Source organism: Sphaerodactylus townsendi, linkage group LG09, assembly GCF_021028975.2.
Source record: "Sphaerodactylus townsendi isolate TG3544 linkage group LG09, MPM_Stown_v2.3, whole genome shotgun sequence".
NCBI classification, from domain to species: domain Eukaryota; kingdom Metazoa; phylum Chordata; class Lepidosauria; order Squamata; family Sphaerodactylidae; genus Sphaerodactylus; species Sphaerodactylus townsendi.
The window spans coordinates 33,571,287-33,599,223 of NC_059433.1; the positions used below are offsets into that span (position 1 = coordinate 33,571,287).

General features: G+C 41.3%; 1 protein-coding gene across 1 annotated transcript; it reads left to right on the plus strand.

Annotated features, from left to right (window-relative positions):
- The first annotated feature begins 2,028 nt into the window (after positions 1-2,028).
- Positions 2,029-21,053, plus strand: FBXO15 (F-box protein 15). Its single transcript, XM_048507164.1, has 10 exons — positions 2,029-2,352; positions 6,398-6,505; positions 8,459-8,563; positions 8,997-9,239; positions 10,152-10,361; positions 11,565-11,694; positions 13,772-13,851; positions 16,396-16,541; positions 19,114-19,235; positions 20,526-21,053. Exons 1-10 carry the CDS (start codon positions 2,186-2,188, stop codon positions 20,793-20,795), a joined length of 1,581 nt encoding a protein of 526 aa, XP_048363121.1. The 5' UTR covers positions 2,029-2,185; the 3' UTR covers positions 20,796-21,053.
- The last annotated feature ends 6,884 nt before the right edge of the window (positions 21,054-27,937 follow it).

The window sequence follows — 27,937 nt, forward strand, 5'->3', positions numbered from 1 at the left end:
GTGATTTGACATCATCCCACTGGTCAGTAATGACCTGGTGCTTGCACAGACATACACCTTTCCCTTTTATGCCACTGTACCATGCTACACTTGACTTGAGAGAACCACATCAACCATAGGTCCGTCCCAATCAAGAATCTGTACACCAACGGCTTTAATAAATCCCAGCTTAATGATATTAGCATTTATAGATTGAAAACCTAGAGTAGTTATACACAGATCAGTTTACACAGAGAATAACCCAGTGTCATAGTTAGAAAGATACAGAATGCCAAGCAGTTTTGGTGACGTACCATGGCTTACCTTTCTGAGTAGCTGACAAGGAGGCTCCTCCTTTCTGGCTTCTTGGCACTGACACACGGGCGTTGCTGTTTTCAGATCTACCTGCTTTGAGGGATCCTCCTGAAGTCCAGATCTTTCTCTTCACATTCTCGAATGCTACCCCAGGGTGCAAAACAGATTCATGGCGGCTCCACCTTTGCTCCACCTTGCAACATACACATGTCCCTAGAAACGCTTTCCTGTGGCGCACACACGACCACTTCACGGGGGATCGCAGCAGCTTGCTGCTTAAATGAATACCTCGCACAAAAAAAGAAAGCATAATCACAGATCTGCTAACTATATTAAATCTCCTATGAGTTCTATGAATGATATTCAATCTCCTTGAGTCCTGTGCAAAGAACTGGCTTCATCGTACTGCAATTTACTTTATCTGCAAAGCCTGCACAGCTCCTGCTAGAAAAACAACATAAACGAGGTTTGGCGGCTATCACATTACAGCTCTCACTTTTTCATTTACTTTAACAAACCGCAGGACACACCAACAGCAGGCAATCCCTGACGATGGCAGTCCTCCCCGCCATTATGAATGCAAAGCTCTCTGGGAAGTGAAGTTTACAGGCTATCCGATTTGCTCACGCCTTCTAAGGAAACAGGACTACAACTACCACACTGCAAAGTGTTGTATCTTGCGGCGATACTCCAACTGCATTCGAGGAGCATTCAAAACTCACTCCCCCCCCCCACACGGATTTTAATCTCTTAATTCAGGAAGTCAGCAAAAATCGAAAAGTTTAAGCAAACATAGATTTCTATTTTGCTGAAGGCAATCGTAGGGCTGTGCAATAATTTAGAAACAAATGCTTGCACTTTAAGCAACAGTGCAAAAACTACATTTGGAAAGAGTTTTTTAAAAACTCGACTAGCACGAGAATCACAATCGAAATCACGGCGCGCAAATCAAATATAATCGCCTGGGGAGCAATATGCAAGAGTCCTCAACCAAGCTTGGAACCTATGGAGAGTGAATTACTTTGGACTGCAGGTAGAGCAATGGTTTTGAACCCTCGTCCATACAAAAAACAATAATCCTTACACACAGAAAGTGGAGTATTGTTTTTTTTCCCCTTATGAAGCAATGTTTAATCACTTGACTTCTCACTTGTACTCTAGATTCAGGTTTACCACTTCAGTGAGAACCAGGTCAGATTATTTGGCATCATAGGATTACAAACAAATACAAATACAAAACCTTTAATGGCATATAAAGAGTGGTAATCATAGGATTACCTCCGGGGGATTGCATTCCATACCAGCGGGAGGTGCAACTGTAGAAATAACAGCACCAGCTGCTTCTGCTCACCAGACATCCGTTCCAGTACTATTCCTCCCTCTGTTCATCTTCACCTTTCTAATCGGATTCCTAAGTTTATTTACAACCGGTAGAATCGCCAGTGCTAAATGTCTGGGCGTCTATAAAAAAAAAATTCCCTCCCTTTCACGATAACTTCGCCTGCACGGCTGCAGCCGGCGTTACATCGCTGTCTGATTCTGAAAATTAGCCAGGCAGGTTTGTCCCATAACATAGAAACGACTCGTTACCGATCCAATCCTAAAATGAACTTTCCCATTGAACAACATTGCACTGCATTTGGATTGAACAACATTGGATTTATTTCTGGGGCTCTCTTAATAGTGGGAAACTCTTCTTGCACGGAAACGGGAAGCAATGAAAAGGAAATGACAAGAGCAGGAAAGTCTGTGGAGTGTCCAACTTCTCAACCTGGTTCCCCCCGGGGTTGAGAGAATTGGCTCGCCCAGCCCGAAAGCTTCCCCGGACGCCACCCTTCTAGCGGGAAGGCGCGAGCAGGTGCAGTCGGCTTCCACGTGGCTACCTGTTGTTATGGCGACTGGACGCGGTTGGATTCTGCAACAGCACAGCCGAAGGACCTCGCAGCCCGCAGGTCTCGCCTCCGTCGGCCAATGGCCTGCTGAGACGGGACCGCCAGCTCTTTTTGCTCCTCCCGGCCGGGATAGTTTGGACCCGCTCGGCTGCCCCGCCGGGGAAAGGTAAACAGCTGGCGAGCCGAGTGCCTTGATTCTGAATGATGCTGCTAATTCTCCTTTCCTTTCAGACAGCAGGTCCCCGGGTGACGCTTTTTTCATCGCTGAAGAGAGGGGGGGGGGGCTTCCCTCCATGAAATGCTGCTGGTTTTTGTGTTTGCTTTTCCTTCCTTCAAGTAGTCCTGAGTTCTTTCCTTCAAGCAGCAATTCACAGCTCATTCCTCCTCTAGAAAGCATTTAGGTGGATTTGCAGGTTTAAGGTTACCTTGTGAATTTAGGGGCTGAGAAGGGATTCGAATTTACTCTTTTGCTGCTGTCAAGCTTATTAGTTTCAGAGGCTGCTTTTCAGTGATTGTGTTGCCACTAAAATGACTCTGTTGCCACAGGAAAAAATAAGCAGAAGTTACTGCTCTCTTTGGAAAACTGTATTGAGCCGGCCCACATCTAGCACACACCTGTGGTTGAGCTTTGGTATGAATATGGTAGTGATGGGAAGTGCCGTCAAGTTACAGCTGACTTATCGTGACCCAGTAAGGTTTTCAAGGCATGAGCTGTTTGGAGGTGGTTTGCCATTGCCAGCCTTGGATGGGCTGAGAGAATTCTGGACAACTGTGAGTGGCCCAAGGTCACCCACAGGCTTCATGTGGAGGAGTGGGGAATTGAACCCAATTTTCCAGATTAGAATCTGCTGCTCTTAACCACTATGCCACAGAGTGGCTCTCTTTGGTATCAATTAGCCTGAGGCAAATGTGCACCTTTCTGTCACCTTCCTCTTTTGTCTCATATTCCTTCCTGCACTTCCTGGCTGTTGCATGTCATTACAACCTTCTGCTTGTGACCCACAATTGTTCGTGTAATTTGTGACCTCTTAGCTTGGCTCACAACTGTGATATCTAGTTCTGGTTTACAAGTTCTGGATGTAACAGCAAGCTATGGTGTGACCGAAAGTCTTAAAACACAAAGTGAGGAGGAAGCCTGAGTCTTGGTTAACAAAGGTGAGATGTGATTTCACAGATTGTGATATTCTGTGCTGTTCTGGATTTTCCTGAGCAACCACATGATGCAGAAAAAAAGTCTTACTCTTGTGTTGGTTCCATTCAGGTTCTTAGTATGCTCTTCTAGAAAAATTTGCTTTAAGATAATAGAAATGACTCATGGAAAGTTATGTTTCAATTGCTATAAAAACTGTGGGGCCAGGACCACGTCTCTGGTCCTGCACAGCTGAATTAGTTTTAAGACTAAATTAGAAAACACCCAAGAAACAGTTTTGAAACAAAAGATAAGTTTACTGGACAGCATAAGTATCTGACCAGGGTGTCCCCTTAAGGGTAAGAGGCACACCCTTGATACAAAGGGAACAATTTTTATAGACACAAAATACAGACGTCACACAATCATCATCATAAGAGTTATGTACATAATCCATACCTCTTTCATGTGCTACAAGCATGTACCTTAAAAATCCCATTGGATAGAACATGTCTCCCTGGGTCACAGTAAGGAACAGCCTCACTTATTCTACGATGGTATTCACATTCCTTCTGTTACTCTCAAACGCTGCGTATGCTGTTACCTCTTACCCATATAAAAAAAAGGGCAACAATAAAGAAAACTAGCTTGGTTGTCTTCAAGAATAACTTGTTATTCTTGGTTTGCTCCCAGAGAGAGATGTCCTTAAGGTATGCAGCATTCTGACATTCCTTAGGGTCATAAAACTTTCTTTACCAGTTAGAAATGATTTAACTTCAAATGATTTTACAAATATTGATTCTAACAACAATTATACCTTCGATTCTAAGACAATAGAATTATGATCAAATACAAGTAAATATGAATCACTCATTATCATTTCTATGTTCATTCAACATAAATAGAAAAACACTTTTTCCTTATTTAATTAATCACATTGATTTAGCTATCCCCTATTGCTGGTTCTAACCCAGAAAAACAAGGTTATAAATTTATATGGCTTCTGTAGTTACAAGACCTTAAAGATGTTTATCTGTACTTGCCTGCATCTTCACTGAGAAGCTGCTAACATGCAGGCCTGCTGGTCTCTATACAGAGAACCATTTTGTTTAATCAAATCCTTGGTTCAGGCAACTTCCATGTTTCTTGATTAAATACAAATTTTATACATTCTGGCCCATCTCCACACAATGTACATGCATTTAATAACTTTTTTGGATACTAAGTACTTTTGATTGTAAATGGAAGACCAAGCAAGACTAATTTGGGAGACTAGACTGCATTTGATATGTAACCATGTGAGGTGAATGGTCCAGCTCTGATTTGCAAGCCCTATTCCAACCCTGCCCTCTCCAAGAGGTTCCTAACTGTTTGTCTGGATGGGTTTGTCTCTCTCCATCACCTTGCCACCACCTTGACCATTGTGGAAATTGCCCGCTGGGAGGGTTTGGACCCCTCAGCTTCCCTTCCAAACTCTAAATCCTTGCCTCCTTGTCTCCTGCTTCCTCACTCCTGGGCACCATGGGATGATTTACTGGCTGCTTTACTGCCCTGAAAGATAACTGCTTCCTCCCCACTTGCCCCCCCCCCTTTTAAAAATAGCCTGTTCAAGACAGTGGAGGTTTTAGATGTGGTACAGAGAACTGTTACCACCATCCAAAGTTAAAGAGTATTTATGAAGACCACAATGTTTACAAGCAAACTTTTAGCACATCACCAAATTGAGTTTTCTTCCTGAAGTCCTTTCTAGCATTTTGGAACCTCTAAATCTCCAATCCCCGCTTGTATAAGGGCAGGGGGAGGGGAAACAACCCATCCCACTACTACTGTGTTTCACATAAAGATGTTAGCAGATTGTATATTCCTCTGCTACAGAACAAAGCATGCCGGACCTTCTTTGTTGTACAATGCTCCACATGGGTCCTAGTTCCTACCTAACCCTGCTCCCCCAATCTGTTGGAAAGTAAAAATATATTTTGGCATAAATGCTCTTGTCTCAAAGTACCATGTTCAGTAATGTCCAAATAATGTTTTTGACAAAGGAAGTGTGTAATACTGAATGATAATTCTCATATTCATTCGGGACTATATTCTAATACAGTTTTCTCAGCCGTTGTACCTCAACTGACCGGCTTAACATATGTGAAACAGAGTGGATTTCTATTACCATTTCTGAAAGGGTAGATTGGCAAGCAGTTGAACTGACTTCCCCCTTTCTCCTTCCCAGAGGGAAAAAAAAGTTAAAATGTTCCCTTCAAACCTCAAGTGGAAAAAGCCATTTCTTCACACTCTGTTATTGTAGTTGACGTGTAGTAGTTAGAATGCTGGACTGGGATCTGGGAGATCCAGGTTCAGATTCACACTCTGCTTGCCAGGTAACTTTAGACTAGTCATACATATTGTGAGGATAAGATGGAGAAGAGATGGATGATTAAATCACTTTGGATCCCCATTGGGGAGAAAGTTGGGCATAAGTCAGATCAATAGGACAAATGTTTAAAAATTCTACACTTGGAAAACCATGTTGCCTAATATTAAGACTCTCTTCCTGTTAAATTTTGCTTTTTTTGTTAGTTGTTTTCTTAGAATTTATTTCTCTCATTTCCCCAGTATGTCAGAAAATGGCTATTTTCTGTTTATTATTTTTGCTTTCAGAGGAACCTGTTCCGTTCCCTTCACCATGGTGAAATAGCAATAAAATACTGTTCAAACAGCAATCATGTCTCTGTCTATATGGGTTGCCACTTTTTTGGCCCTTCCTCTGGGCCTTTAATGCAGCTTAATATACAAAACTAACAAGGAGATGCTTTGTTTATCCCTTATCTTCCTGTCCCATTTATCTCTGGTAGACTGCTGTTAAGAATAATTAAATGATGGTATCCTTCCTGTTAATGGATTGTATGTTGTATATGGTCTGGGAACACTTTGGATACAACATACTGATCATTCTTGTCTTAATTCTACTTCATAGAATTTTGTCTGATCATTCTGTTGTCTTCATAGAAACTTGTCTTAATGCTTCTTCATAGAATTTTCCAGTTGATGATATAATGGATTATTATTTTTCTAACGTTGTGTCCAGATGCTCAACTGCTACAGCCATGGAGTCCTCTGAAAACAAAATGACGCACATGAAAAAGCAGCATTGGAAGCCCTGTGTTAAATCGATTTGTACAACTGGAATTGAGAGGTAAATAATATTTTCTCATGATACAAACATACTCTTAAATATTTTTGCAAGGAAGTAAGACTAGCTGAGGTCAGTGATAGTATTATTTCTAGAAGAGCTCTTTTGATTATAGTCAGCAGAGGTGGAGTGAGGGGAAACTGTGTCCGGGGCGGGCACACCCTGTGGCCCTGCCCCAGAACGCCCCCACCACGCCCCTGCCACACGTCTCTGCCCAGGGCATCGCACCCCCCCATGGGCACAATGCCACTGATAGTCAGGAAGTTAGATTGAAGTGATAGTCTTTTTACAAGAACATTTGTCTCTTTTAAATAGGATTTTCTTGTGATTTGAGTAATTTATTCAAGTGAAAATATTGTTTATTTTTGCATGCTGGTGTATGTTGATTCTCTGAAACTTTAAACGCCAAGTTGAATTTCTTTGATGGTATAACATTGACAACACTCATTTGTGTGAATGAAAATGCTATTCAAATTTACAGAAGTGTGAAGACCTGGAAAAATTTGTGGGAGATGCCCATGTTTTTTTTCCGAAGGCTTTCTGAAGTTGTTCCAGAGGAGAAATTTGGACATTTTTAAGTAGCATTGGAAGGGGGAACCTTCTATTAAATATTTGCTGCTTTGGAATGAGTGAAATCCTTTTTAGTAACATTAATTAATTTAAAACATGTACCATGAAGATTTCATGAAACAGTGAAGTGTTTTCACTGTTATAAATCTTTCCCTGAGATCCAAAGATGCTGTTATGAGACTTTCTGTCCAAAATAACTTTCTTTTGTTTACTACAAAATTTGTTCTTGAATTTTGACTGATTTTTTTCATACCTGCCAAATAGCAGACATTAAGATACTAATATGGTACAGTAACAAGGGGTGCATCAGTTTACATTTCTGTCTCTCAAATATCTTACTCTATATAATTCATTTACATTGCGACAACAAACCCTCAGCCAATAGGCGTGCCCATTGGATGAGGGTTCCTCAACGTGCTCAAAACAGCCCGCTTCATTGCGGCGAGGAAACCTCCACCGTGGGAAATGGAGGCTCATGAAGGACAGGAGCCCAGGCCCAAACAATGAGCCAGCCACAGGCAGTGGCTGGGTGAGCCAGAAGGCCTGCAACCAAGGCAAGTGCCTGAAGCGTCTGGACAGGGGTGGGGGGAGAGACAGCTGCCGAGAGACACTCTCCCTCTCTGTGGCTTCTCTGCCTCCCTGTGCCAGGCTGTTCTGCAGGACTGGGGAGGGGGGGAGGGCGGACTTGTTCACCAATGCAGAGTTTCTGATCCCACCTCCTCCCTTATGAAATTAATGACTTCCATTATACCCTTGGCTTTCCAAAAGCCCAAAGGAGTATTGGCTTGAAAGTCCCAAAGAGTTCATTAAAATGGCCACCGCACAGCTCTTGCTGTGCATTAAACACATTTGAAACACATTACAACCGGCTTCCACTGCTCTCCTAGCCCCCCACATGCTGACGAACTGGCATTGGATGTACATCACATTTTTCGTGGTGTATATCCAATATTCCCTATGGGGATTTTAGCTGGCCAGTGTTTTCTTTTTTTGAGCTTCCCATGCTGCAAAGAAGTCCTTTGTGGAGGTGGCCGGGTGGCACCACTGCAGCACTGTCCCTTCCCATTGGAGAGACCTAGATTGGGCTGTTTACTGCACTTTGGATTATAAAACTGAATTATGTGTTTATGGAAAGCAAGTCTGAGCTTTTAAAATATAAGGAGGTTTAATAAACAAAAATAAAAGAGTACACACAGATTGTTAAAACATGACACTGAGCAAGGATACAAAGAAGAAGTGAAGACCTACAGTCTTCTAAATTCCCTGGGGTGGGTGCAGGTTAAAACTCTCTCTCCATCTCTTTCATTTCTCCCCTCCTCCAAGTCAAACTGCTCCTTTTTTATTTCTGTTCCAATAGTGCAGCATTTTTTCACTTTCATCCTCTAGTTTACCCTCGGAAGTAATACTGAAGATATTCTCGTATCTGGATGCTGTGACTCTGCTGTGTGTTAGCTGCACGAATAAACATTTTTATCATCTGTCCAATGACAAGTAAGGAAGCATATCAGTTATTTTGACATGATAATGTGACCAGTCTAGCTTCTTAATTTACTTTTATACTTAATTGTCTGGGTAAAGAAATACATTTTTTTTCAAGTGGATGGTATTGTTACGTTAACTGATATTTTTGTATTAGTATAAATGTAGTCTGCCCAGTCTGATGGTCCGATATGTGAACTGCTTGTCTTATTCTCCTTCAAGAAATTGTTGTGTAGCCCAGTATCATTAAGATGCCGCTAGAAAATGGATCATCAAGTTAAAATCCATTTTAACATAAAATCCAAGTATTTTAAAATATTAGTCTTTAGTGCTTTATAATGCTTTAATTGATTTCTAAAAATAGTTTTATACCTTACCTTTATTCGTGTATGTTTTTAAAAGATTCAGTTGTCATTTTTGTTGCTGTGTCTGTTTTCTCTCTCAGTATGATCTGGTTAAAAATATACTCCAAGTCATTTCTCCCTAAAAGAGACAAATGGAGGACTGAAGTGGTGCAAAAATCAGCTGTCTCTTCGAATCCTTATGATTCCCAACCTAGGGAATCGGGATACTGGAAGAAGGAGTACATTGTAAGAAAAATAGCGTCTGGCAAAGCTAGAATAATTCAGCTTCTGAGGCCTGTAAACACCTACACAGGCCTTCCAGTTGAAACCAAAAATGCTATCAAGTAAGCTGTGTTAAAAAGAGGTTTATACATATACAATTTATTTTCTGTTTTTATAGCTATGCATATTTATTTTGTGAGCAAATGGGGTAATTTACTTGTTTCTGATTATTATTTAAGTAATGAAAATTATTAATTCTGAAGTAGTATTTTTACATGTTTTGCCAGCTTTGTGGTTTCATAGATGGATGATCGTATTAAAGGAAAAAAGTTGATCTGCAATAAAACAGTTGCATTTGATTCCTGTATCACCCTTAGAGACCAGGAGAGTTGCATGGTATAAGCTTTCGCGAGTCAAAGCCCCTTTTATCAGACAGGAGTAGAAATGGAGATCTCCGAGTCCTTTCATCTAGTCAGAAATTGGGAGGAATGTTGTAAGGAATCCTTGAAAATGATGCAGATATACCATGCATATTGTAATTGGCTTGATTAGAGCAGGGGGTAGATTCTTGGAGGCTGAAAATTAGCATCTGTGGTGAGATAAGAACCCTATTTAGTTCTGGGGGCATTGCTTTGAATTTGTAAATTTGCTCAAGTTCAATAATCTTGCATTGTTATTTCCCCTTGCAATTTCTTTTTTTGAGGACTTCCGCTCTCAAGTCAATAATGGAATTACCTGGGAGATTAAAATGATCTCCATTTCTATTTTTGTCTAATGAAATGAGCTTTATATCCTGAAACTCTTATTGGTCTCTAAGATGTTAATAGTCTTGAATTGAAGTATCAGCTATATGTTTGTGATGGGAATATCTTGTAATATTCCTCATTTGAAATAAAAAGGGTGGAAAATATTACCTTTCTCCTGGGAATTTCTGGTCATGGTAGAAATTTCCGTATTCTGTATTTCTAAGTACAATCTTAAAGTACAATCTAAGTACAGTCTTCTAAGTACAATCTTTATTTCTCTGATAACAGAAGGTCTGACTTGAGATGGATGATCGTATTAAGGGAAAAAAATTGCAATGAACATGCAATGGATCAGGCAGACATTTATTTTAACGAGATCTCCATTACTGTATTTTGGCATGGGATAAATTGGCCTTGTTTAGACACTTTGTCTTGTCTGCGTTTATATGGAGTGACACCGGTGCTTCTAGGTGAGGGTAAAACTGATCTCAAGAATGGGTAAGTTAATTTTTTGACCTTTTTTTGTTGGTAGCTGTATTTTCCTGAACTTGCTGGTGAATTATTTGTTGACTAAGAACTTGTTCCCCCACACTGATAGTAATGTGATTTCAGTAAATGCAAGTTGAGAACCTACTAGGACCTGCAAGGCCACTTTTTCCTTCATCCCCTTCCTCACACTATATCTGCTTCCAAGGTTATCAACCACCAGATGGAGTCTGGAGTTCTTCTGTAACGAAAACTGATCTCTAGATAACATAGCTTCTCCCTCACTCCAGCCCTGCAGTCTCCAGGTACCCCCCTTGAGTCTCCAGAAATATCCCAAGCCAGAGTTGGCAACTCTAGGCACTTCCCAGATCTTTCCCCCTGTCCTTGCATTCTTCTCTTTCCTACTCGTTGAACAGCTTTTATCTGCGCCTGTGCCTGTGTCTTGACTTGGTGGGGGAGGGGAAAACCCTCCCCCACCACAACCAAACAACATTTTTTGCACCAGGTCATCTCCAAGTCACCATCACATTATAGAACATGCCCCAACACACAAATCTGAACACACGCAGGGCTCCCTAGTTTAAACAACATTGAAAGTGATACTATTTTTTGAAGCGGGGGGTGGGGGGGGGTGGAGTCCACCCTGAAACAGCATCACTTTTAACGTTGTTTAAACTAGACAGCCCAGATTCTCTTTTTAAATCTACCTTAAAGGGAGACTCTGGGCTCCGTAGTTTAAACAACATTGAAAGAGATGCTGTTCGGGGGGGAGGGGGGGTCCACCCTGGAACAGCATCATTTTCAATGTTGTTTAAACTAGGGAGCCCAGATTCTCCTTTCAAATCCCCCTTAAAGGGAGAATCACCTTAAAGGGAGACTCTGGGCTCTCTAGTTTTACACAACATTGAAAGTGATGCTGTTTCAGGGTAAATTCCCCACCCATCCCCCAAACAGCATCATTTTCAATGTTGGTTGTTGTGGGTTTTAGAGGCTGTGTGGCCGTGGTCTGGTAGATCTTGTTCCTAATGTTTCACCTGCATCTGTGGCTGGTATCTTCAGAGGTGTATCACAGAGAGAAGTATGTTATACACTGTGTCCAGACTTCTCTTATGAATTGCTTTTATTTGTTATGTTGCCAATCATTGTTGTGAAGAAATTGTTGACAGCTTCTGTTACCAAAGTCTGATAATTACTTAACTTGACATTTTTTTAAAGGCCTTGGCGACGCTCTTTCATTTCTGAATACCAGATTGCCAATCTGACTCAAAATGCTAAAATGATTGGATGTGATGCACTTGTTGAACTCTACCATGTTGAACATGGAGTCTTGCTGGGACTTTGGAATGTAAGATCACTTTCCTCACACAGTATTGTTTATGGCTTGTTCAGGATAAATCTGGTCAGGCTTGATTCAGGCATAAGCATCCTTAAGAAGCCCTAGGAAAGTGAGTTTTCCGCGACATATATCTCCGTGATAGGTTCAGTCTGTACGCAAATAGATACTGTTAGAGAGTCTCTGCTTCCATTCTAAGCCTTTTTATTAAAACATAACTATTGCCTTTTCTGCCTTTGGGTTGCAGGTGACTTATGGTAACACCATAGGATTTTAAAGGCAAGAGAGGTGGTCTCCACTGCCTGATTCTGCATATTCTGGTACTCCTTGATGGTCTCCCATTTAAATACTAACCAGAGTGACCCTGCTTAGCTTTCGAGATTTGATAAGATTGGACTATCTTTTCTATAACAGATCTCCTTCAGTGTTTAATTATTTTCCTCCTCATTCACCACCACTATCATTCCAGGGGTTTATGACTTCTCTTGTATTGTTCTTTCCGCCCCACACTTAAGAAGGTTAGGGAATCCTCCCCCCCTTCTTCCTTTATAAATTAGAACATATGGCACAAGAGTGGCTTAATGAAAAAAACCTCATGGGATATGGTAAAGCCAAGTTTGCAGAGGGGTTTCAGAAAATAAACTGGCAGATTAAATAAAACCATGAAATGAGGAAAATTTGGATTTTATAAACAATAGATATTTTGTAACCAGGATGTATCAAAGTTTGGAAACTATTTAGTCAGGAGGCCCCAATGTTTTCTTCCATTTGTAAGCCAATAAAATTGGACCCCTACCCAAACTTTACCAAACTTGGGGGGTTCTTGTAAGGAGAGTCACTAGCAGCTATGCTGCAGACCTGGTGCTTCTGCCTTAAAAAACAGCTCCTTCTCTTAGAGCCCCAGAAATAATCCCCATGTTCCCCATGGACCCAAATGGAGCTGCAGGATTTAATGGCTCCCATTGGAGCCTTTAGAAAATCCCATAAAGCTGAAAAAGCTGAGTTTTTTAGATTTTTTTTTTCAGCTGCTGTTCAGGGCACCATTTTTTTTGGTTCAAAATACCAGTCTTATCTTTTTCTAAGTTTGATTTATCACCTTCATGTTGTATTCCTAGATATCTGATTGGCTGCTACTAAATAAGAGATAAGCAATATAAATGCAAATTGCCAATTAGCAAGTGCATATGAAATCATCTGATATAGTAAGACAAAAAGGCCAGTCACAACTCTTGAAAAGCAGTTAGTCTGGCCTTTTTCTGTAACTTTTCCAACTAACTGTCCATGGTAAAGGCAGTTCTAAGCAACAGGTGTGTGATCTCTTAATCTTCTTACAAACTACGCAAGAAAAAGAAATGATGTAATTGCATCACAATAATCTGTTCTACATTTGTGTGCTTCCTTAACATAAGAATAGATGTAAAACAGTGGAATTGGGTATATGTTCAAAGTTAACAAAGATCTGCGATACTAAATATTCACCCAGTCAGTAAATAGCATGAATACCCAAACATACAATTAATGGAATTATGTATGAAGCTTTGGGAACCTGTGATTATTTTGGGGAAACTAAGTAGAAATTGGGATAGTTCTGTGCTTCTTCTATTTGCTTTGCATTTGGATTGAACAAGACTGCTTCCTTAGAGCTTCTTTGCTGCAGAAGGATCGTGCTAAGCAGGTGTATTTTGTGCCTAATCAGGATTTCATATTGTCTTGTCCCACTGACTACGAGTCAGAGATCAGGCTGCTGATAATGGTTGGGTTTTGCTAGTTTTATTTCTTCTTCTTTTTTCTGTAGAAGCTAGTTATATTACATAAAATTGTTGCTTATTCGCCTTCTCTTTTAGATATGGTTTCTTCGTGTGTCCGGTGGCAAAGTTCATTTGTGCTGTAATGCTGTATATAATAACAGATGTATGAATTACAGCCTGCTTGCTGAAATATCTTAAAAATAGTGTTAAAGTACCAGTAATTCTGGAGCATGAAGAAACAGCCTTTCTTTGTGTTTAAATTTATTTTCACTTCTGAAAGAGCTGCGGGAAAATTAAATGCTTTGTTCTGAAAAATATGTTCTCTGTGATTAACTTTGTAGAAAAATGAAATTGCTTTTGTTATGGCATGTCTTCATTACCATCAGCTTATTGAGCGAAGCATCCTTGGCTCTGCTACAGCGTAAGTACTGATTTCAGTTGTATTTTGCTGCATGTAGCATCATTATGCAAAATAAGGTGAAATAGGTGCTGTGGTATAATTTAGAATTGTAGTTCATTTTAAACAATGATGTGAATTATGCTGGACAGTGTTTATGCTATTTTTGTTGCAAAGGATAGCAGAAAGGCTCGAGTTAAATTACTTAATCATTAAGGAGGCATAGTTAAGGGCTTCTTCTGAAACTTTTAAATATAAGTGCCAGATTAATTTGGTGTTATGTTTAGAAGTGTTCTCTGTCCAAGGGAAAAACTACATTTGCTTCTCTGCTGCTGCCCCAAAAAACCAAAAACATATAGTTTAGCACGTGAAGCTCAATGCAGTAAGAGTGATTGAACAATTGTAATAAGTATCTGATAAAAACCAAATCTTTTATACTTCATATTGATTCTTAAGTATAATTCTCAAGGGATGCATTTTTATAAACAAATTGGTATTCAACTCAGATGACTGAAAACTGTCCAAGCCTCAAGCAGGCAGATTATTTTGTTTATAAGAGTTGTGGCTGGCAAGCCTGCTTCGCAAAATGTAAGTAGCGGTAGGACATTTCCCACATCCTGGGCCAGGGGAAAATTAATTGGGCTGGAAGTGACACCCCATCGCTGCTATGAGAATGAGATTTGGGGCAGGCCACCCTCAAGGTTTAAAGTTCGGTGGTTGGAGAGATGACCATGGAGGAACAGCAGCAGAGAGACAGGCTGAGGAGGCAGAGAGATGGAGATTGAGAGGCTCTAGAAATGGTGAAAGTTGCTCAGATAAGAAAGGGAGCATAGTCTGTGAGAGACCTGAGATCACAGCAGATCTCGTTTCAGGCTGTGAAGAAGCCACCAGAGAAGGAGAGGCTGAGCTGGGCATGGAGAGCAATTAGGCAGCAGTCAAACTCCAAAGAATTTAAGGATGAACTGGCTAAAAGAAGTAAAAAGACAACAGGGCGTAGGGGGTAGAATGAAGAAGGGACCTCTGATTTTGGGAAGGCACAGAGTAGGTATGGGGCTAAACATTGTATAAATAGGTAGTTTAGGTGCATAGATATAACGCAGGTGGCCAGGAAGGATGCTGGGAGGGCAGCCATATGCCCAAGGTCTTGAGGCCCAGCAAGGAGTTACAAGGATGTTTAAATCCAAGTAGGTCAACTGCTGTTTTTTAAAAGGCTGCTAAAATAATGGCTTAAGGATCTGAGCTGAGATATACATGAAATTGCTTTATATTAAGCAACTGGCCAGTGGTATGTCAAGGTCAACACTGACTGTCAGTGACTCTCCAGGGTCTCAGGTAGAAGTCAATTAGCAGATCCTTTTAAGTAGAGATGCCAAAATGAGGACTTTTGCATGCAAAGCAGATTCTCTTCCATTGAGCCACTATGAGGGTCGCAGGTACAAGTCTTTCATAGCACCAATTAGAAGAAGCAGTGTTGTTTTTTATACCCTGCTTTTCTTTACCTTTAAGGAGTCTCAGCGTGACTTACAATTGTCATCCCTTCCACTTCTAGCAATAGTACCTTGTGAAGTATATGAGGCTTAGAGAGTTCTGAGAGAACTATGACTAGTCCAAGGTCACTTAGCAGCCTTCATGTGAAGGATGGGGAAGCAAACCTGGTTCTCCAGATTAGAGTCAACTACCCTTAACTATTACACCATACATGGCTAGCGGATCCTTTCAACAAGAGATACCAAAAATGAGGACTTTTGCATGTAAAGCAGATTCTCTTACACTAAGCCACGGGTTGGCAACCCACGGCTCGCGAGCTGCAAATGGTTCTTTCCTGCTTGTGGTGCAGCTCCCGGCGTGGCTGCCCCTTCCTGGGGAGCGTGTGGAATCCCCCTCTCCTGAGGGGAGGGGAGAAAAAATGGTGCCCGGCTCAGGCTGGGGCCGCTGGCTGCACGCTCCCCATTTGTGGGGAAGTGTGGAGAATTCCCCTCCTCCCTGCAGGGAGGGGGGGGGGGGAGAAAAAGCAGTGCCCGGCTCAGGCCAGGGCCGCTGGCTACACGCTCCCCGTTTGTGGGGAAGTGTGGAGAATCCCCCTCCTCTCTGCAGGGAGGGGGGGAGAAAAAGTGGCGCCTGGCTCAGGCCAGGGCCACTGGCTGCACGCTCCCCGTTCATGTGGGAGCATGGAGAATCCCCCTCCTCCCTGTTAAAAATGTGTTCTTTACATAAATAAAACATATTTTTCTCTGTAGCACTTCGTGGATTTCATAAGCAACATGTTATAATTGTTTTATACAAAGCATAAACGTAAAAAACCAAAATACAGTGTTATCTTCATTTTAAATGTCAAAAAGTATTTGTGGCTCCATGTGTTTTCTTCTCCGTGGAAAATGGGTCCAAATGGCTCTTTGAGTGTAAAAGGTTGCTGACCCATGCACTAAGCCACTACCTAATGACCTCACTTAATATGAGTTGAAAGCTACTAAGAGAAATATGTCTGAAGAGTTTCTTTGTTAACTAGTATGTTATTTGGAGATATCTGGCATTTTTTCTTAATGGGTGGTTTGTTCCCCCCCGTTTTAGGACATATGCTGTAGCCCCAGATAAGGCAATCTTCGATGATATTGACCCAGAATACGGGCTGCATGGGTATCAGCTGCACATTGATATGCACAGCAAAGGAAATACTTACATGTGTGGAACATTTCGCAGTCTGTTTTGTAAAAAAGGTAATGCTCAAATCACATGCCTACACATGGGTCCACTGAATCTTAGGTGGCACTGTATAAAATGCTGTGAAAGATTTTACTTTCATGGATGCTGCATATCTGTCCCTTCCCTAGACTCTTATGTTTAAGTTGTTCCCCCTCAAGTTGTGACTGAGTGAAGCAAGACTGTATTTGCATATCTGGAGAAGGTGGGGAGCGGGGAGACAGTGACGCCATATTGGGAGCAGGCACCCAAAAGTGGGAAAGAAATGTAAGCTTGAAGTGGAATTTAAATCTCCAGGATATGCAAGAAGAAACAGGAAATGGTTTAGACAATTCTGATGCCTGTAATTATTCTGATGGACTGCGTCTAGCAGTTTTGTGTTCTTTGTGTGTATGTGTTTGCGCCACAGCTTTTGAACTGACCTACTGCCCTGCTGAATTTACTCCTAGAATAATTGTTGCAGGAGTGGGGGGGGGGGGGGGGGGCTTTGTCCTGAGCTCTGTGATAATAGAAAGGCAGATTAAAATTTATCCAAAGAAATTACAGGATGTGGTCTTAATTAGCTCAGGTCAGCAGCTTATGTTTCCTTATTTGCTTAATTACTGCATATGTCCAGTTGGTTTGATGAACAGGTCAAATGTCAAATGTTTGCTAGGAAGTATTTTGAAACAACACATTCATTTTAAAGGTCATCTTGTTAAATAGAATTTCTGCCTGAAAAGTTGAAGAGGTACCATTAGAGTTACGCATGACTGCACTCCTTGACATTTTGTGGTTGTGTCAGATTTCCGAAAGTGCCTGCAGGTTCAAAAGGGTTAGGGTGTCATCCTCTGAAATGTGCTGATTTGCTGATAAATTTGCTGATAAATCAGCTCATTTGCTGATAAATTTAAAGGGTCTTGAATGGAACAGGAAAAAGGAACTTCTTGTTGCTCTTTGCCACTTGACAAACTGAGCGTATCCTGGGAAGTGCATCTCAGTCTGCTCTCTGCTTGACCATAATTTCCTTATGTTTGTGGTCTTGGTATCTTTTCCCTTTAACTTCACTTGAATCAAATTTCCTTTACTTATTGCAACGAAGACCATCAGTTCCCACAATGCATACAGCCAGATGTAGCTTTTTCTATGTCTTTCATATGGGGATGCCTCAGAAAACCTTTTTGTCTGCAGAGAGCAGTGATTAGGAAGCAGTTGTTTGCATTGTAGGAGGACATGTGGTTTACAAACTCCCAGTGTTTTGCAGAACCACCTCCCAGAGTTCTGTGATTGGCTTTGCTGTAGATCATCCATGTTGTGATTTCCCTGCTCTGTGGAAGCCATTTATGGCATTTTTCTGCCATTTTCCAAAACTGTCCAAAGGACCAATATGGTTGGCTCTCCTTCCACTATAAGACCCAAAGAATGATAAGATAATATTGCTGTAAAATATTTCAAAAGTAGCATATTTTAAAACATACACACACATATTGTGGGATCCCAGGCTCCAGTGGTCACACACCAAGGTCCAGTTTGGCTAAAGTGTCTTCCCTTAGCCTTAAGAAGAAAGGGTCAGGAGCTGACCACCGTTCTATTCCAAATCTTCTCCTGTAGCTCTACTTCCTTCTGAACTGGGGTCCATTGTTGATCTGTCCTCTATAGCTTCCTCTCTCAAGACTTTTAACAGTCCTAACCAAGCCTGGGACATACCCAGTGGAGTTTCTGTACCCAGAAGCCCCAGGGACCCATAGGGCCTCCAGAGCAATTTCTGGCCAGTCACTCCCCTTCCCTGCCCCCATGGTGGAGCTTCTCAATAGCAGATTTCCAGTCATCGGCTGTCATTGGCTGCCCAACTCTTAAAAGGCCAACTGTTATTCATCACCTGGCTGGTGTGAAGAGCTTTACAAATTCATAACCCATTTGCCAACTCTAGGGGTCTTTGTTTAGTGAATTAGCAGTGTCATATATTTATTTTAGACATTAATATCCTGGACTCTCAGCCAGTAATGGTTGTCAAAGGTCCCTTTTAATAAACCCAAGAAGTATAAAACTTGTATTTCTACATTGGATTAAAATAATAATTTTAAAGGTCAGAAGTTGTTTCTAATGAACATCCTCCATCCATCAGCAATAACTTTATTTATCCCTAATGCTTTTTGGGCACCTGGCCTTGCTTCTAAGGAAGCATTTCTTTAGGATCTTTTGAGCATAACAAGGGTGATAGAGATCTTTAAAAATCCACGTTGAGTTTGTTTGGCTAAAGATGGGTAAGTCCAGTGAATTGTTTTGAGTTTGGATCACAACCAGCTGCTGTAATTTTATTAATCAAAAATTTTCCAATTCTAAGAGTAAACTTTTATTATTTAAAGGAAGTTGTTGTGTCAGATTTAAAAGTCTGTTTTTGCAAAATTCATAAATGGACAAATCAAGTGAAGCAGTGCACCTACTGTCCGTACATCCCATAATGTAGTCAGTACACTGGTTGAATTAGGTTATGTTATACATACCTAGCTCCTGAGTTCAGCCCATGTAATAGCTGGACCACTGATATGTCCCAATAAAGACTTGTTTGGCTCTCATTTGATGCAATTGTATATTTTTTGGTTATTATAGATTACATTAGAAATGGATACCTGAGGCTTTCAGTGATAAGTTACAAAAATAATTCCCAGTATTTGTCTCTTCGAAAAGTTGGTCTCTCTTGGAAGACAGATGCACTTGAAGGTGTTGTTCAGGTAAATTGCAGTAAATCTGTTCAGTTAAATGGAAGATAAACTAGCATGTAGAAAGCACAATTTAATGCCTTTAAAATATTAAGAACAAAAATCTTGAAATGAGTTTAGTGGGTGACGTTGAACTGTTTCAGCAGGCAAAATTAGATCGGCGAGCAAGTGCTGCTATGTTTAAAATGGCTTAGATAGCGGAAGATACTTGAGCTTTTGATGGAGGCAGCTAGTAACAGCACTGGCAGTGAAGGAATTCAGGAAGGCAAGGTGTGAAAGGGTTAACAAACTGGAGCTTAATAGGGTTGTTCTTTTTTTAAAAAAGAAATCACCGGCAACCACTTGTCTTACCAATACCCCCCAAAAGTATTGGTTTTGGGAAAGTTTGATGGGGTGGGGCAGACTAAACATCTTCCTAATGAAGGATTTATTCAGCCCCCCATTTTAACATTCCTAATCTTAGAACATAATTTAGAAAAAAGATGTAAATATTTCTATTCTAATTTGGTAACAGCCATAGATAAAACGGGAACAGTTTTTGAAAATAATTTTTATTTTATTAACAAAGAATTGCAGGAAAAGTGTTTTTAAGAAGTAAGTAGAACAAACGTAATAACAATAAAAAATGAAGGGAAGAGATAAGAACGAAAAAGGAAGTAAGACTAATAAGGAGAAAAACAAAGAAGAGGGGGAGACTGTTTCCAAGAGCTCAACAGTTCACACTGTATTCTGAATTTTTTTCTGAACTAGTGGGTCTAAAATCCAGACCTTTCCAGCCCACCTGTCAAATTCAAGGTCCCCCATATCTGGGGAGACAAGAGTTAAAAAAAACTTGCTTTACAGCCAGCAAAATAGTCCCTATCAGCACTGTGTAGTCTGGGAGTACTTGGAGGCTCAACCAGAGTGAAACACCAGTCCACTGGAAGTTGATAAAACTGGGGTGATGATGCCATGATCACCCTGGTCACCTTTGGTCTACAGCTACTCTTGGTACATTGCCTTTCTCTGCTGAAAGTGTGAAAATAAAGACTGGCACCTTTGGTCCTTGTCTATTGTATCTTGCACTTCAGGTATTAATATAGCAAAGGATATTTTCAGAATTGGCTAGTTCTCTCTCAAAGCTACTGCTTGCTATCTGCCTTACTTTATTCTGTCCAACTAAAGATGATTTGAACTTTGCCAGAACAAGGGGTTATTTTTGCAAGTACTTTAACAAAATTAATTGTTGTGTTAAAATATGAAGATTGGTTGACCTTCCCTCTCCCCCTCCCTCTTTCCTCTCCCCCTTTTTTTGTGCTGTAGGATTGCTGCATTATGGATGTGACTGTTCTGGATGAATCACAAAAACCATTCTGGTGTTTTAGTGCCCCTGTCAGCTTGATATCCACTTTCAAAACACCTGATATCTGTAAATATTTTGGACCCAGCTATTGCATGACTCATGAGGATGCCACTGGAAAAGTATATGTGGAAATGGTTTGGATGGAAGAAACACAAGAATACTATGTGACAAACCTGGTTCTTTATTTGAGCACCCAAAAAGTTAATAGCTGGTTTGGCCGAAATTACTGAGTGTAGTTTCTTGAATATAATTTCTTTTCTTGATGGGAATTCATTTGGATTTTTATTTTGTTAGGAAAATGAATGGGTCCGATAAGGTTCATTTTTTTAAAAAAATGTGCATTGATTGTTTGTGAACAAAAAAGAAAGTATACTTACTTTTTGGGGATAGCTTTTAATTTTTAATGTAAGATTATAAATGTCACTTTGAAGTGCTATGTGTATTACTGAAGAAATTCACATTAAAGCGGTCAGAAACATTTCATATGATATTTTTCAATATAGCAAGTTTTTTCCCCATTTAGTATAATGATGGGTGCATGGCACAGATGGAATATGGACTTGCGTAAGATGTCAGATGGTTGGATGATGTTCATGAATGCTCCCATATGATGAGGACCAAAACAAAACTTTGACTGCAATTCCACACATTTCTGTAAGCACAGAGTCCTTGGAAAATTGTAAGAATACAGGCCCTGCTGTATTGGAGCAAAGGATAGGCTAGCACAGCATTGCGGAGCCAGATATATCCATGAAGAATATAAACCAGAGCACAAATGTAACATGTGCCTTCCCTCTTTGCATCAAGTACACTTGGAGAAAACTGCCTGTAAATACACAGATTCCATTTAGCTGACCTGCTTAGTCACTGTTGATAAATCTACCCTTGTGAATATTTTGTTCTTTGGAAGCCATGTCAGCCAGGTAAGATACATGCATGTGCAGGAATATTTATAAATGTATGCATTTGTATATTTCTTCTGCTCTTACCGTAATTTTAAAGACTAGAGAAGGGCTTCTTTTACTTTCAGAGTGGGAACCAGAATTTCAAATCATCTGAAAGCGTGATTATGGCAGGGATCAATGCCCTCATTTGATGAAAGCACAAAGTAAGTATATGGCTAAGTAACAAAGGATAAGAACTTTTTTCCTACACACACCAAATACTATAGTATTTTTGCAAATTGAAAATTCATTTTGAAAAAGTCAGTTATAAAAATATGATGTGACAGTATTATTTTTTTAAAAAAAACAACTCTTGGAAATGTGATTTCAATGCTGGTAGTATGAATGTGCCTGGTACGCTATTTAAGGTGTCTGACTAGGATCTGGGAAACCCTGATTCAAACACTTCCTCATGCCATGGGTAATCTTGGGCCAGTCACACATTCAACCCTGATCCTGGCTAGAATTTGGATGGGAGATCTCCAAGGAATACCAGGGCATGACATGGAGGAACACAATGGTAAACCACCTCCCAATGTCCCTTTCCTTGAAAACCCTATGGAATCACCATAGGTCAGCTGTGGTTTGATGGCAAAAAAGAAAAAAAGGATGAGTGGTGAACTTAGTATGAACATGTTTCATTCTTCCTTCACTGATGCTCCAGTAGCTGTCTGAGGAAGATCAGTCTTCCCACTGTGCCAAATTTGAAATGAAGCTTGTAATACTGTGTAAGAAAAGCTTGCAGTACAATCTTAAGATCTGCTTGCACTGTGGCAGTTGGCCACTGGTCTAATCATGGCACTGCTAGTCCACTCTTTAAAGGGTTCTAGCAGAAACCGGGAAGAAGGAAAAAGACCAAGAAGCTGGGTTGCAGAGGCCACAGCTGCGTCAGTGCCCTGAGAGTGCTGCCATGCTGCATACAGCCACAAGTTGTGACAGGAGGGCTGTGATGGATAGGACAGATAGAACCAGTCATAGGCTGGCAGGATCAGGGACCCAGCTCTGAGAGTGTCACAGGTGAGGAGTGGGGCGTGGATCAAGGTGCCATGCCCACAGCATCCCCCACCCCCTTAAAGGAACTTAGCCCTACCTTACAGTAACTTGGCAGTTGATAGAATTGGCAAGGGCCCCAGCATCCTACAGGTGGCAACCCAAAGCAGGCCCACAGCCTATACAATAAAAACTTGCAATTACCAGGAAAGCAACACGGGGAACTAAGTAGTGGCACCAACTTTACCACTTGGCTGCTAGTGACTGAGTTTGGCAAAGATTTGGCTATTTTTTCATCCATTTGGGGGCCCATGAAATAGATTCCCCTGACCCAATTGTTACCATACTTAGGGGTTCTTATAAGGAGAGTCACTAGCAGCTATGTTGTAAATTTGGTTCCTGTACCTTAAAAAAAAACCCTCCAAAGCCCCACAAAGATTCCCCATAGGTTTCAATGGAGGCAGTTTAAATGTTCAACAAAGCCAAATGCACACTGCTATTGGTTACAACCTGAAGCTTCAACCTCTCCTGGACAGAACACTAGTGCAGAAGAATACCCAATAAGAGAGAATACTCCAACTACAATTCTGCAGCTTAGCAAAGCTCTGTGCATAATGTGAGCTAGGACAGGGCATCTATTGAAATGACAGCAATGTGCCATTCAGAATTGACATCAGGTATGTGATGTCACTCTCGACATTTTATTAAGATAACAGAAATGGCTCAAAAGGATTAAAAGATCCTTTACTGCATAAAAAACACTCCTCACCCCACCTGTTGCCTGGAGCAAGTAGCTTTTGCCTGCAAGAGTTCAGCTCAGTGTCAAATGCATATGTATGTCTCCTGTGTCACAATCTTATTGGCTCCCTTGCTTGTTGCTACCACAGTGCTATCTGGTTTCTCTCAACTGTGGAATGAGCAGAGAGTAATATGTCACTTGCTTCTGTGATAACCCCACATGCATTAAATGCTCAGTTTTATACACAAAAGTGCTTCCATGTATTGGAGATGGAGAAACCTGAGTTCTATCATGCATTCACAAATGCTGTAAGGTTCTTGTGTGTGGAATCAATGTCAAAGTTAAAGTAGGAACAGTCTTTAGCATACTATCAAACATAACTTCAAGGGAGGGGGGGAAGCATATAAACCACTTTCTTCAGTACTACCCTCTTGAGCCCTTTCCCTTCTACCTTTCTTGATCCTTGTGCTGCCTTGGCAACTTTTGTGTAACTATTGTCTATAACACCTGCCACATCATTATTGCTGTTTAGTAGCTGGGGCAGAAGCACTTTGCAGTCAAATCCTTTGCTTGCCATTAGCCAGATGTGCCCTATATTCAGAGAATTTTCAAAATTGCAAATGAAACAATAAAGGAAGCCATATAACTAAGTTCTTGCAGCCCTAAATGCTTCAGATTGTCTTTTTCTAGATTGCCTTAATAGGAACTGTGCACAGGTGGTGTTGAGGGAAAACTGCAATATATAAGTGTGAAAGTCACTTTTGAGTTACTCTTAGAACTAACAAAGGTCATTCAAACTACAGTTTCCAGAACGCTGGTGTAACTGACAGGTGAATGTACTGTGAACAGATGATAATCCATATTTTGGAGGCTTTTGATGGATTATGAGTCCCTAAAGTTCAAGGAGTCGACTCTGACTTTGCAAAATGTCTTTATTATATCTCTCTGGATGGTTTGTTCTGCCTTCAAAGCCATCTGTATATCATATATTTCCATCTTGGGGATATGGCAAGTAAGTGACTTCTTTGGCCTTTTCTGTCACTTGTTTTTAGTCTAGCAGAACTCTGCTGCCAAGCTTACAATCCAGTCCGGGGAGGGGAGCTGAAGGGAGTTGTGGAGGCAGTGGGGTCCTACGTTGGTGGATTTCCCCTTCCAGGGGCATTTGCCCCGATGGAGAGGCAAATCCACTGCCAGACAGCTGCCACAACCCTCCACAACAACCAGATGTGGCATAGAGCACCGTGTTAGTGCCCTTGTGCTCCTACTGGCTCCGCCAGCATAGTGGGAGCATTCCAGAGGCATGACTGGGAGTGGAACTGATGTTTATCAGCCTCTACCCCAGCTCTGCCTCCCAGGACATGGGGTTTACATCACCCTTTTGGATGGTATAAGCCCGTTGACTCAATTGAAAGGCTTTTCAGTGAGAGGGAGGGTTTTTTTTGCCCTCTGGAGGTGGTAGTGCTGCCCCAGGACTCTGAATTGTGCTGCCTTAGTTACCAACCACAAAGTGGGGCCTTTACATGTTACATTATTTAACATGGCTATGATTGACTTTTGCTGTTGCTGTATGCCGTTGTATGATAATATAATTCATTCACTGTATGGAGGAACAATTAGACCCTTCTGAGCCCATGCAAATAGGCCAGGGGGTGGGTGAGTAGGGGACAGTGGTCTAATAATCTAATAAATAAATAAAAAGCAACTGGGGGTGGGTTTGATAAAGAGAATGGTATAGAGAAAAAGGTGAATGTTGTACACAGCCACATTTCATTAAGAATGCTGGGAGATCTGATTTTCAAGATTTAATGGTTGTATTTCTCTTTTCCTGGCTTCCTTTAAACATTGTCAGTGGCCTTCAGTGGTATTTGAGCATCAGTGGTTCATGCTTCAAAGTATCTTTTTGTCCAGACCTAGCGCCTACTCTCTATTTTTCATTTCTTGTGTATTGCTTACTGTCAGTACTAACCATTTTGTATAGCCAGTGGGATGGATTGGTGGGTTCTACCAGTCAGTGCAATATCTTATAGCGCATAATGCTTGCCTGTTTTAACAGGCTGTGCTGAAGCCATGTTACTGCAGTGTCATGGCAAAGTCACAGTTTGTCCTGAGAATTAAATGCTGCAAGCAACGCTTTCCAATCATATTCGGGATGTTATAAGTTTACAATTGCTCCTGTAGGAATTCTCAGATAAGGCTTATGAACAGCAAAAAAGCTCTGCTTTCACTTGTAGAGAAGCCACGAGTTCTGAAGTGACAGACAGAAGAAATATCACCTGTCTTGACCTCCTTTTTCAATTCTCAGGAGGCTTTCGCTGAACACTCTGGTAGAAATCTGAGAAGAATATACCAATGTTGTCATTAAACACTCTGCACTGTCCTGTCACCAGTGGCAAACCCAATTGTTCTAATAATACCTTACAGCATGAAGTGAATTTGAAAAATGTCAAGACATCACAGCTTGGATAATAATAGCGATTCTTGGGCTTACATTAGGGAAGTATCCAGTTGTCCAGAAGCATACAATATCTAATTTCTGCTGTTCGGAATATACAAGTCTTCACAGTGTTCAGACTTACGATATTTCAAGCCTATAGATGTTTTGAAGGTATCCTGATCTATTGAGACTGAAGGAATAGGGAAACTTTGATCTCTTAGGGGCAGGGGTGGGTTACAATATTCAGAGAAAGGGACTTTCCATTTTATATACAAGTGTATGGCTATTTTGTTGTAATTAAATTGATCTGGTTACCAGAATTGGTTTTACACCCAAACAAAGGCTTGGGGTGGTACAGTGAGGAGGAAGTGACACTCTACAATGGTTGGGAACTCCTAAGTACTAGCTGTGTGGGAGGGGGTGATGCATGTGGATAATAACTGTTGTCATCTCCCCCCACTTTACAACCTGAACATCTGCCAGCCAGCTCCAAGCAAAACCCCTGCATCATGGCTAGAACCAGGGGGGGCTTAGTTTTCTTAGTGTAGGAGGAAACTGGGATCATATCTTGTGTTAGATTAAAAAAAACCTTGAAATTATCTGTCTTGCCCCTCCCCCAATCTCCAAGCGGGACCAGCCAGACTTGCCCCCCCAATCTCCACATGGAGTTCAGGAGTGGGGTCAGCCGGCTTGCCCCACCCCCGATCTCCACATGGAGGTTGGAAATGGCAAGAGCCCACTTGCGAGAGCCCACTTGTATCAAGCTACAGACATCGGGGCTCAGTCTGGATTGAGCTCTAAATTGCAAGCTGGAAGTCTGCAGTTTAAAGCTGGACCCAAGCCTGGCTAAGGCCAGGCTTAAACAGGCCCTTGCTACGCCCAACTTCCATGTGGAGATCAGGGATGAGGCAAACTGGCAGACGCCACTCCCAAACTCCATGTGGAGATTGGGGGTGAGCCCACCTGGCCCTTCTCCTAATGTCCCTGAGGATTGGGGTGGGGTGAACCCTGCTCATTGGTGCTCAACTGTGCCTCTGCTCCACCTGCCTGGAATTTAGGACTGGGGCACAGTTGTAAAGGGGAGGCAAGGCCTTGCAGTGCACCCCCATGAAGTGGCACCCAGGGATCCAGCTCCCATGCCCCCCCTAGCCATGCCACTTCCTGGAGTGCACTGCAGGACTCTGGCAGCCCCATGTCACCTTTTGCTTTGACTCACAGCTTCCTCTACCCCCTCCAGGACTTTGCACTGGCCCTGCACCAGACTCTATTCAGACAGTGTAATATTTTCTTTTTCTTTTTTTTACCCTCCTTTTGAATTGTTGTTAACTCAGCAGGGGGAGGCATGGCAGGGGAGTCTCTGTGGTTGCCAGCATAAGGCTTGCCATTTTTCTCTTGGAGAAGAATAAAACAAAATTGCACTTTGCTTTTTAATGCATTCTGAGATTGGGTGCAGCACAAACAAGGGTGGAGGGTGAGAGGAAATGAACTGATGTCTGTCATCATTGGAAGATATGTAAATTCTATAATGGCACTGCAGTGACTAATTAAATAACGGAGAAGAGAAGCTTGTGAAACTTGTTTACCAACTAATTAACTATATGCCAGTAAATCATCATGCAGGTCTGATGAAGTACTTTGCAGGGTCATATTAATCACTCCACTCTGTACCACGGAGAGAGACATATCTTACTGTGACATGCCTCTGAAGATGCCAGTGACAGATACTGGCAAAATGTTACTAGCGAAAACTACCAGAATGCAGCCATGTAGCCCGGAAAACCCACAACAGCCCATTATAGTGTATCCCTATAAGTTTGTAGCTACTTCTGCATGGTAGAAGCCCAGTGATTTCACAGAACATGAGATGTTGAGTCCTTGGCAGGAACGATGGCATGTGTGTCTCAGCAAAGTGTTAACATTAAAATCACTCAGTGAATTAATTTCTGATTTTTAAAAACCTGACCTTAAGGATGTGTGGCTGAGGTTTCATGGGGCGGGGGGGGGGGGGATTGTGGTTGCCATTTATTAAAATTCACTTTGTTTTAATGAGACAATATACTAGTCTAGATAAATGGCCACAATTCGGTGTAGAGTATAAAGGAAAAAGCCCCAAAATTGTTTATAGGCAATATTATCAAGTTAGCAAGCTGATTCCTATTTTTTGAATGTTAGTAAAGGGAACTGTTCTTTCTTCTGGAATAAATTAGCTTTTGTTCTCATTTTACAGTGCATTTAATAGCAACTACGAATGTAGCAAAGACTTTT

Excerpts from the sequence above, each read along its gene's own strand:
- FBXO15 (XM_048507164.1), top strand. The coding sequence starts at position 2,186 with ATGGCGACTGGACGCGGTTGGATTCTGCAACAGCACAGCCGAAGGACC. Across the intron at positions 6,506-8,458 it reads TGTACAACTGGAATTGAGAG|TTTACCCTCGGAAGTAATAC; the intron begins GTAAATAATATT and ends TTCATCCTCTAG. Across the intron at positions 16,542-19,113 it reads CAGTCTGTTTTGTAAAAAAG|ATTACATTAGAAATGGATAC; the intron begins GTAATGCTCAAA and ends TGGTTATTATAG.